The sequence below is a fragment of the Pseudopipra pipra genome, chromosome 5 (genome assembly GCF_036250125.1).
Source record: "Pseudopipra pipra isolate bDixPip1 chromosome 5, bDixPip1.hap1, whole genome shotgun sequence".
Classification (NCBI taxonomy): Eukaryota; Metazoa; Chordata; class Aves; order Passeriformes; family Pipridae; genus Pseudopipra; species Pseudopipra pipra.
In genome coordinates, this window is record NC_087553.1 from 35,222,225 (window position 1) to 35,234,303 (window position 12,079).

At 34.8% G+C, this 12,079-nt stretch overlaps 1 protein-coding gene across 19 annotated transcripts in view; it reads left to right on the forward strand.

The window, feature by feature from the left end:
- Nucleotides 1-12,079, forward strand: part of PPFIA2 (PTPRF interacting protein alpha 2) — a 321,066-nt gene that overhangs the window by 227,542 nt on the left and 81,445 nt on the right. For all 19 annotated transcript variants that reach the window (XM_064655565.1, XM_064655547.1, XM_064655552.1 and 16 more), the window contains one exon: nucleotides 10,321-10,437. In XM_064655565.1, coding sequence (XP_064511635.1) covers nucleotides 10,321-10,437 — 117 coding nt within the window. The remainder of the gene's footprint in view (nucleotides 1-10,320; nucleotides 10,438-12,079) is intronic.

Below are 12,079 nucleotides of genomic sequence, written 5' to 3' on the forward strand. Positions count from 1 at the left end.
AAACAGCCAGGACCTGTCAATAGTTATCATAAGCACAGACCATCAACAGTAAGAGACCATGTGGTTAGTATTTTCATGTTTTCCATTTAAAATTATGAATCTGCCAAAGAATCTGAGCATTTCCAGTCATTTTTGCATGTTTTCATTCATTACTTGCACTTCAGTGACATGAAAGCGGAGTCTGAAAGTGCTAGCCCCATACAAACAGGGACACAGAGGGAAGTGCCAACATCAAGATTTTAAGAATAAAATAATCAAGAAACATCAGAAACTGCAGAAGCAAGAGGTTTTAGCTTTCTTTGACAGAACCTGAAGCATAGAGAGTAAAGACCTACTTAAACCATAAAAGAGGGCTGGAGCTCAGTGTACTAAGTATCCTACATTTTTTTATTTCCATTATTTTTTTCCATTAGTCTGATTTTCTACTACTGTTTGATCTCCAAAGGTTATAAAGACTTCCTCATGAGGATGATTTCACCTTAATTATTACCTCTGCATAGCAACAAAAGCTAAACAGCAATATTTATAAAAGGTCAGCAATCTCAAAAAGGAAGGAAGGGAAGAATACATAATGTAAATATGTTGAAAATATGTATTACAATTTCTATATTTTTTTTCTTTGAAAAAAGCAATATTTTTCTTTACATGTCAGGACAGGTTTTTAAGGACTCAGTTGTGTAAAGTTTCTAGAAAGCTTACCATTAAATAACAATAAAATACACTGAAATCCAGGCAAATAGAAAATAAACCTAGCTGAAGTTGTCAGTCAGACAGAAACACTTAGTTCACAAGTGAATTTTCAGAGTACTAAAAACAGTCTACTTGCAGATTTCACTGATTCTTTTTGTTTTGCAGAGTTGAATAGGAGAGAAGACAAAGTGCTCAATTAAAAAAAAAATTCTCTTCCCCAAAGTAAGATCAGAGTGTATTTTTAGGGCTGACGGTTTCATTCCCTGACTTCCAAAGTTGTTTTTTCAATCTGAAAAGGCTTTATATTTTGTTCACTTGAAGTGTGGCTAATGTTGATTATAATGCTGTATGGTCCATAGGTATTTTAACTCCTACCTGTTGTGAAAATAAAGCCTTAAGTACATGTTTGCACTTTTAAATATAGCTGGTTGCAAAGCTCAGAACCTGCATTGCTGAATGGAAAAACGAAAGCATTTCAAAACCAAAGTCATCTTCATGGAGATTCATTTTTAATATATTGTTTCAAAATACTTTGTAGGGATTTATGTGTTTCGTTTATGAAATCGGAATGTGCATTTATGATAGCCTGAAGAGTATCTTGCATTCACTCTCTCAAATGCTATGTACATAGTCATCAGTCCTGTGCAGTTCATTTGATCATGATGCTGACACATACTGAGATTTTAGCTACCACTCTAGGAAAAAACATCCCTTTCCACCACTAGAAGCCAAAACCTCACTTTTCCGTGTGCATTAATTAACTTAATTTACAAATGGATAACTCCAAAATTCCGCATTTGCTTTTCTGCAGGGAAAGGAAATATATCTGGTTTTGTCTTAGTCCCTTCTTTATCCTATCTATCAAAGTTATCTACCTTGGTCGAAGAGGAGGAATTTACATTATTAGGCAAGTTTGTGAATCTCAGACTTATCTTCTGCTGTTGTCTAGTAAAGAATGCTGAGAAGGTGTTTGGGTGCCCTGGGTTTTGGGAAACACTTTGGTGCTCTTATGAAACTGTTTAAGGGGAACCTTGTGATGAGAAATTCCTGGATGCTTACTCATGCTGCTTCTGATATTTTGCTGATAGGCTGAGAGGATGGAGGCACATCTTAAAGTGCTGCAGCTGAATCTGTCACACCTTAACTGAGAGAGTCATTAAAATTGCAGTAAAAGCTGAAACTATTCAGTGGGATTCTAATTAAATATTGATATTATCTTGTGAGTAGGATCATTAAAATATTCCTTTTAAGTCGTGAAGAAATACAATTAAAATTAATATTTTTACATATTTGAGGTTTTTATGTAAGTCCTGTTCTTCCAATTTACAGCAGGCATTCATAGAATTATGCAATCATAGAATCCTTAAGGTTGGAAAAGACCTCTAAGATCACTGAGTCCAACTGCTAACTCAGGACTGCCAAGTTGATCCCTAAACCATGTCCCAGAGTGTCACATCTACACGTCTTTTAAATACCTTCAGGGATGGTGACTCTACCACTTCCTTGGGCAGCCTGTTCTAATGCCTGACCACCCTTTCAGTGGAGAAATTTTTCCTAATATCCAATTGAAACCTCCCCTGGTGCAACTTGAGGCCATTTCCTGTTATTGTATTGCTTGTTACCTGGGAGAAGAGACTTACACCCATCTTGCTACAACCTCCTGTCAGGTAGTTGCAGAGATTGATGAGGTCCCCTCAGGCCTCCTTTTCTCCAGGTTAAAGACCTCCTGTTCCCTCAGCCACTCCTCATCAAACTTCTGCTCCAGCTCCTTTACCAGCTTTGTTGCCCTTCTCGGGACACACTCCAGCACCTCAACGTCTTTTTTTTTAGTGAGGGGCCAAACAGGATTCCAGGTTCAGCATTACCAGCACCGAGTACAGATGGACAATCCCTTACCTAGTCCTACTGGCCACACTATTCCTGATACAGGCCAGGATGCCGTTGGCCTTCTTGACCACCTGGGCACACTGCTGGCTCATGTTCAGCTGGCTGTTGATCAGTCCCCCACCAAGGTCCTTTTCCAGTCACTCTTCTCCAGCCTGTAGCACTGCATGGGGTTATTGTGACCCAAGTGCAGGACCCGGCACTTTGCATGTTGAATCTCATATCATTGGCCTTAGCCCGTTGATCCAGCCTGTCCAGATGCCTTTGCAGAGCCTTCCTACAATAGATCAACACTCCTGCCCATCTTGGTGTGTATCCTGCACTGTGTTTGTAGTCCACAAGAGTGAAAGAAGTACAGTGTATTGTTTATACAAGACCCTGATAATAAAAAATGCTGATAACCATTATAATTCCTTCCAAAAGTTACATTTAAATGTGTGGAAAATGAATGTTCATTTTTGTCCCTATAGCTAAAATAAAATATTGATAACAACAAATTTATTGTACAATTGAAACAATTTCAATGCCCCTGTTTGAATATCTCTGATCTCTCTAACCAGTGGCTTCTGAAAGGCTGTGTGTGTTGAGTTCAATACAAATTAGATATATAACTGGAAAAGGCTTATGTTTATGAATCAGGATTTAATTGAAACAGAAGGAAATCACCTTAGTCTCTAAGCATCCTTTATTTTCTGTGCTGCACAATATCTACCATATAAAATTATAGAAATTGCTTAAAGCTTAACACAGCTATCCCTGACAAAATTAAAGCAAGGTCAGAAGGTGGTCCAGCAATCTGAATTACATTTTCAGTAGACTGAAATTTCCTATTTAGCACTATTTAAATATAAACTGTTAAGAATATAGTAGGAGGAAATCCAAGTAGGTAATTTCACTGTTCTCTGAAGGACTTATTTAAATAAGATCTGGATGAAAAATTGGCACAACATAGTCACAAGAAGTTTGGTTTAGTATACTATATACGTAAAAAGAAACACTTTAATAAGAGGTAATTGAAGAAAAATTCTTCTATATCTGTCATCTGTAGCAAAGTGAAAAACATGAAATCAGTGAGTTTAATTGCCTGGGACAGATTTGTTTCAATGTTGGAAAATCACAGAAACAAATTCAGTGGTTTAAAGTAGGACAAGCTTTTCAAAAGCTTAAAATAATTGTTTTCTCTTAAGCCTTATATTTTTTAAGTGATCCAGGTTCTTACTGGTTTTGGAGAACAGTCCAACACTATATATGTGTGTTTAGAGCCTCTGTTAACAACAAAACAGTATATTCATCTTGTTCTAAACCAATTTAATGATAAATAAATTCAAAGTGGAAAAATTGAGATAATTAAACAAAAAAAGAGTCTATTTTAAATATTAAAAGAATCCTACAGAGAGAAACCTCTGTAGACATTTGGCCTGAAATATGTATTAATTAAATACCCTTATATCTCTACATACTGTAATTTATTCAGTGAAAAGCAAAATTATATCAAGATGCTTGCAGTAATAACATTTAAATCCATTACTGGCAAATAGTTTCAAATATAATTTAAATAGCAAAAACAGTAAAGAAAACAACAATAGAGAAATTGATTATGTAACTATTTTAAAAATTAGAAGAGGATTTTATTTTGCCTACAAAGAGGCCATATACTTTTGAGAGCATATATATTTTTTTTTCTCTATACTGTACTGTGTACAGTGCTCTGTACTGTATCACACTGGGAGAAGGGAAGTATGCATGCAAAAGACAACAGTTTTCCTCAATGTGTCTCAGAAGTGGGAGGACCAGGTTAGTGCATATTACAGAAATGCTTTTTACTTCATACTTGAGTTATTTCTGGAATTTCTTCAGTCCTTTGATAGTGTATATTTAGTTTTAATTTAGCCCTAATAATGGGATTCTCTAGTCTGTTTTCCCTCCAGTCAGGAAAAAATAAATGCATGGTGTTAATCCCACCTACTTCAGACATAGGTGACCCACTGGTGATGTTCCTCTCCCAGTGTTTATAGAAGGAATCAGCTAACCACTTTAATCTAAGCACTCAACACTTAGCTTTTCAGTTATGCTGCAGTGTGCCAGCCAGATAAAATCAAAATTTTCCGTTTAGTTATTGTAATTCTGCCCCAAGTCGCTGGGTGATACCTGATGCCAAAGGCTGAAACTATATTTTTTCTGTATGTAGACCATGCTCTGTGCTGGGGTCAGATACGCAGTGATCCTTTTTTACAGAACAACAGCATTGGGAACAAGGCCTTGGGGACCAAGATTTCAAGCAAAGGAAATTGCTTTGGGTAGAAAAGTGCCCAGAATGCTATTTTTGAACTTTACAGTATATTATACAATTGATAGTAACAACAGCTTCTCCCCAAGGGTGCCAGAACACTTACTGGAAAAGCCTAGTGGTAAGGGGATTATTTTGTCTGGTCCCTCACTGGTCAGTATTCTCTCATTCACCTCGAACCTAATCACCACCAGCAGCAATCATCTCAGAGTTCCAAATCATGAATCCACTTGAGTTTTCAATTACAAAATCATTCTTCCTATCTAAAGTTGTCATTTTTCCTTCCGAAGTTGTCAGTGCTATTTATGGACCAAATATCACCATTATCCATAACAGAGAAAGGAATGCATTTAGTTTCTTTCCACCAATCTCGAGGGATTTCCACTTAATATTTGAACAGGGAAATATTTTCTCACACATTTTTATCTATTATCTGAACAAAGATACCTGACAAGTTTCTTAGTGTTTTGTAGGTTATATGCTGATTTCTTATTGGTTTTGAGGTATTTTGATGAAGAAAATCAGAAATTATTGCAGGTTTGTTCTTACACATGCAAAGTAGCATGTAGCTACTTGCAAAGTAGCAGTCATCTTTCTTTTAGCACATGGCCACAAAAAAGCCCAGAACACTGAAACATAGGGCAGAAAGCAGCCAAAATATCACTTGTCCCTGAGCAAAACCATAAGGGGTTGAATGCTGGTGCTTTGTGGGGAAGTTTTGCAGTGAGACAGTTTACTGCTCTGCAGAAATATAATAGCTCATTGATGCTCAAGATTTGTGTACAGCAGTAAAGAGACGAGACCAAAGTTCTATAAATATAAGAGATTTTTGAATGACATGAGACAGCACAGACCAAGTGCACAATTAAAAATGTATCCGATGTAGGCAACTTAATAAAAAAACAAGTCTAATAAGTTGGTAGTTCCTTTTCATTGCTGTTTTAGAATCCCAGAATCGTAGAAAGATTTAGGTTGGAAGACACCTTAAGGATTATCTAGTTCCAACTCCCCTGCCACAGGCAGGAACACCTTCCAATAGACCAGCTTTCTCAGAACTTTATCCAACCCGGCCTTGAACACCTTCTGTTGGGAATGGGGAGTCCACAATTTGTCGGGGCAACCTGTTCATAAAGTGATGATGCACTGGACCTTCATAAGAAGTCAAGAACTTCTTCTTAATATCTAATCTAAACCTACCCTACTTCAGATTAAGGGCATCCCCCTTGTCCTATCACTAAATAGAGAATTATATTAAGTATTCATAGTAAAGTTAATTACCTGAAGCCTGAAACTGCAATGAGGTAACAAATGGCACTCAAGTTTCAGCAGCAGAGGTACACAGTCATTTAGGATTTCATATATTTAGAAATGAATTCTGATCTCACACCTCTCAAATAATTTTAAATTAGTTAATTTGCAGTATACTCAAAGTAAAAATATAGAATAATACTTTTCCTGCTTCCTTCTGTGTCTCATGAGAGACTTTGTGCTGTGAATAAATCCATTGCATCTTCATGTATATCTTGTGTGTTCCAGTTTATTTTTATTTAGTCTAATAAACCTATTGACATATTTTGCCATTTTTGTGTGTTAGTTTTTCCTTTCCTTTTTGGTTATCCTTCAAAATTTTGTAGTTTTTTTCAACCACAATGTGAATCTTTCATTTCTTTAAATTTTAAATCTTAGTGTTCTACTGTGGTTAGTAATCAGACTGTTTCCCTTGCTAAATAGATGGAATTTATGCTATTGCTTACTGATTTATAGTCTGATGTTGTCTATATCATTATGAAATTATTATCTTATTACATTTTCCTTTTAACCAACATGGTTGATGCGTATGGTTCCATCTGTTACTTCTTCCAATCAGTTCTGGCTTATGTATTCATATTCTGTTCTATGATGTATCTAATATTTGAAATTAATAATCTCTGAATACCTGGATTCAGACTATTAAGTGTTTAGGCATGATATGTAGATTTGGCCATTTATAGAAATGGAGACCACTTCAAATTTTGAGTCTGAATTGTTGAATCCTAACTTCCTAAGAAACATATTTCAGCACTGTCTATAGATAATGGACACAAATTCTGCTAAGATTTTGGAGGGAATTTATGTAGGTAATATAGTGAGGATACTCACCAAAATTGTAACTCTAAAAGCTGGGCTTTAGGAGTGTTGAAATTATTTCAGAGTTGAGACAAAAAGGCTGAAGTTGCATAAGGTTATGTTCAGAATTATTACAACAGAGTAGGACTTTAGAAATTGTGCCATTTGTCTCAAAGTACCTTTGACATCTGAAAGCCAGAATCTAAATCAATGGAAATTCTTTAAAGTTTCAATGTTGCTTCTCAGTCAGAAAACTAACATACAAAAGTGATAAGAATGTTGAAGATCAACATGCCTGTGAGATGAGAATAAGCTAAAGGAACTCTTCAGGGTAGAGGGTATTTTCATGGGCTTAAGCTACAAAAGTTAGAAAGGTCCAACTAGAAAAGTAATACTCTATATTTTGTTCTTAAACTGACAAAAATTGCTTCATTTTTCTCAATAATAAAAAATAAGAACTTTTCGGTTCTGCTGACTGAGTTTGGCAAAAAAACAGGGAGACAAATTTAGACTTGTGACAGAAAGCTATCTTTAGACTTAACTACGGGGAGACTCGAAATTTTACATTCTTGTTTAGAGTCTCATTGAAAGGTGTTGCTGTGGTCCATGTCAAGTGTGCTAAATAGAAAAATAATGTCTCTGATTTTGGAAAAGGAATCTAATCATTTGAGGTCCATAATTAGTAGCTGATAAGGAAAAAATACATGATATATTTGATCGTATTCTAGAAGATAAAATTTGGACTTGAATATTCAGGTTGATTTCCAGTTTTGGGTACAACAATGCTAAATAGATTAATGTGTTTATCCAAATTTATTTTCTAGTAATCTGTCTTGGGAGTTGGGGTTCTTTTGGTTTGTTTTCAGTAGCTATGATACCATCCTTAAGAATATTACCTTTTACTTTTTAAAAAAGGAACTTAGCATGCAAACCATTAATCATTTAACCTTAGAAGGTTAGATAGTATGTACATACTTGGAAAGCTATCTGTGGACATGTTTTGTAGTAGATATTTGAAGCTGAAAATAATAAACATAAAAGCATCAATAGAACAAAAATGCACTTCTTAAAAATAATATTACTGAATTTTATCTATGTTGAACAGTCATTTTCTTAGTTAGATCTCTGATATTATCATTGTCTGCTGTTGTAATAATCATTAAAATTGAAGAAGATTCAGGGTCTACCTAGGAAAAAATTTAGAGTCATCTATGTCTTCACCTTCACTTTGTCTTCATCATTATCCCTTGTGCTATGCTTTGGCTACCTGTTTAGACAGTTACAGAAATGGTTCATTGATTAAATTAGCACATTTGCAAATGATTTGCACATTATTGAAAGTTAAGTAAGAAATAAGTAAGTAATAAAAAGAAGCAGGATAGCAATTAAAAACCTTTTGCTTGACCAAAGTGAAAAGCAAAAATTCATGTTTATTTGTAAGACACTGGAGAGTTTCCATCCTCCCTTAGGAACATTAATTCTGCCTTAATATATTCTTTAAATCAAGAATAGAACAAGTATGAAAACAAGTTAGCTGTGTGCTTATTCACAATTTTGATCTGTTATATGATGACTACCCTAGAGCTAAAACTTTTAAGATGTGCCAGACTTCAAACTCTGTGTTGTTCCTGTATATATTTACTGTGCATTCATTACAGTGATAAAATCTTTGAATTAGTAAGGTTGAACAAGGATGGATTTTTGGAAAAGAGATTGTTCCCTAACATTAGAAAATCAAGAAAATCCCTCCAAATAATGGTACATGATATTGTATTCTTTTATTTGCCTTTTACATTGAAGGAACAATTGATTTTTTAAAAATTCATTTATTTACTTACTTGGAAAGTGGTGGTCTCATGGTATCTAAAGACCAATAGAGGCTAAGAAAAATTGAACTATTTTGGAATACATTTAAACAGCATTCTTATTGAGCTAAAGAGGTGTAAGGATTTGCATTAGATGTAGATGATAATTCAAAATAGAGGCATAGTGATGTCTTCACTTTAATGGATCAACAAAAGATTATCATATGAAAAACTCAGATCTATTTTTGTCTGCCAGTTAACATATCCTGTGATTTTACATTTTTTTTCAAATTATCCATAATTGCATTACATAAATCAGAATTCTATAACACATACGTTGAAGTATCTCATTTAATCCACCTGAAAGTCTCTTTTGCCACTAACTGATGCCTAATTTTGTTTGGTGGGAACCATGATTGCAGTAGGTTTGATTTGAGAACTATTTGAACCCCAAAGAAAAAGAACTGAGTGAAGCTATTCAGAAAAATACCCACAATTATTAAATTACCAATTAATGTGTACAAAGTGAGACTATGCTAATCATACAGAGCTTTTTCTGTTAGTTGGGACACATGTAATTCTCTTACTTAAACAAAATGTTTTAAAGCTCAGCGTATTTGTACAACCCAAAGACGCAGATAGTCTCAGACAGTTTTAATTCCCACTCTTACAGTTTCCTATAATTGCCTTGGATGAAATGTTGCCCTCAAGTGTTGGTCTTGGCACTGAAGTCAGTGGGAGTCACATGACTTCTACAAGGGCTGTAACTTGGAATTTAGTGAGCAGTGAATCAGCCTGACTCATATTACAGCAGTTTTCAACATTTATATTAAGGAAAAGTTGTTTGAAATGGTGTGTCCCTGATATCTCAAATATTGGTCAGAGAGATTCAAACGATCTTTACAATCAGCATTTAAACATAACCATTAAATGGGATTTTTAGTAGCACTACCAATAAATAACTAATATTTTAAAAACGATAAAACCTGCTTGAATATGTGCTAAAACAGTCAATGAATACCATAGTAGAGGGTGTTAATGTACATGTTTTTCTTAAAAAAACCATGTAAAACGTATGTTGCTGTTACTAACAGATGGGAAGCTGATGGAAAACTAACACTTTGATTTACATCACTTGGTTTTAATTCATAGCCTTTTGGTACTGTTTTGCTACGATACCAGTCTGGCATCCATTGAATTCTATATAAAAGAATGAGTCTTCTTCTCGCAGTGTTAAAAAATCAATGACTAACTGCTCTTTCATCTTTCAAGCTTAAAAAAAAACACAAACAAGGATGCTAGTACAAAGGAAGGATAGAAGGCAAGACAGTGGTGACTATCATGTCATTTATTGGTTCCTTTGTATCCTTAATGGCCTTTAGACATGGTTAATATGTTTGTTTTTTAAACCTCTTTGCATTTAATAGTTTTGCAAATGCCACAAATGGCCAACATAGCACTGAATTGTTAATAGATTTAACAAATCACCTGCTCAGTAGTTTTCTGGTTTCTCATGTATATTGACCCCTTATTTTCTTTCTTTTGCAGATTGTAGCTTTGCGTGAACAAAATGCACACATTCAAAGGAAAATGGCAGCTGGTGAAGGATCTGCTGAATCAGAGCATATTGAAGGAATGGAGCCAGGGCAAAAGGTTCATGAAAAGGTATAAAATGTTAATTTTTATTAAATCACACAATCAGTATGATAAATAATCAGGCACTAGATTTTAGTAATGTAACTCTTTTATGGGACATCCTTTTAGAGTGTTGTCTGCCTACTGAAAGCAGTATAAAAAAATTAACTTGTTTAAATGGAAAAGAAATGCTGATGGGCAGGTCCTTGCTCTTTGATAGGGTATTGAGTTAGACTCATAACAAACTTTTCTTGGCATTTTTTGCATAATGCTACAATTAAGGATACTATGTGCTGCTGAGTGATCCTTTGTATGTTACATACAGAAGAGTGTAGTGGCACATAAATGTGAAACTATCCATAGGGAGATGACAGAGATCTAAAAGTAATTTTCCTCTGTGCTGCCTACAGATACTTTTCAAATTCATGTCCATGCTCATACAGAGAGAAGTGAAGAGCATGTAACTTACTTAGCACTATTGCAATAGGAAATAGGTATACAGAATTCAGGCCACCTATTTGCTTCTTAAGGCTGAAAGAGAAAAAAAATTAGAGACTGATTTAGAAACAAGATTTTCTTCTAAGCCTGAGTTTTCCAGATTGATAAAAACCAAGTTGAATATCTTTGTCTCTTGCTTCAAAATTCTTAAATTAAAATGAAAGCAAAACATAACATTTGGCAGATAGCTGAAAAGAGTAGGGTTGCTGCTTGGATCTCTAATTTTGCATTTTTTTCTAATGCCATATGATGAACACTGGCAGACATCATACTTATAAAAAATAGCCCTCATCATTACTTATTTTATAGACAATCCAATTTACAAGGATTCACTTGCACTGCAAGCATTAATTTTAAAAGTTTTGTGGTTTATTTTATGTGTATATTTTTCTTTGAGTAATCTATGTGGTTTAGAAACATACAGTAAACAAATACTGTCCAGCCATTTCCCCGTTCCTTGCAAAATCTTACTCACAGACACATCTGTGAAATTTTGATAAGCAGTGAACACCCCACTCTCCTGCACTTTTAAATACAACCGCACTGCTTAACTGAAAATCTCTAATTTTCCACTTTCTTTGCAAGCTATGTCTTCTGATTTGAGCCATTGGGTTCATTATTTGCAATTAGAACTAAGTAGAAATAAGACTATCCATCCTTTAAGAAATCTGCGTATTTAAACATTAATGAGAGGAATGAAAGCCAAAGTAATCATCAATTTTTGTATTACATATTTCCAGAATATTATGTCCAGAAAACTTCTATGCTTCCTAATAAATACATTTTAGGTTGGTCAGGGTAAGATGAATTAAAGGCTTGTGCTTACTACTTTTTGCTCCTTATATTAATTAAGGCATACCGGATAAGAAGTTAAGAGGAGACTGTATTGACGCCAGATCAACCAGTCCACTCTAATTCACATCCTCTCCACTAGTTGTTCTTTAACTTTCTACAATGACCTTGGTGCCCACCATCAATTCCTTCTTATTTTGTGGAATCTCAACTTTGCATGTTATTTCAGCTTAAGCCCAGACTAAGCATCCATTTAGAAAATATTCATTCAACTTCAGCAGTAGGGATGGAGCAATAAGGTATGAAGTAGTGGTTTGCACCCTCCCATAATACAGGGGATCAATGTTCAGCTTCAGTCAGTATCAGTAGATTCTACATTTTA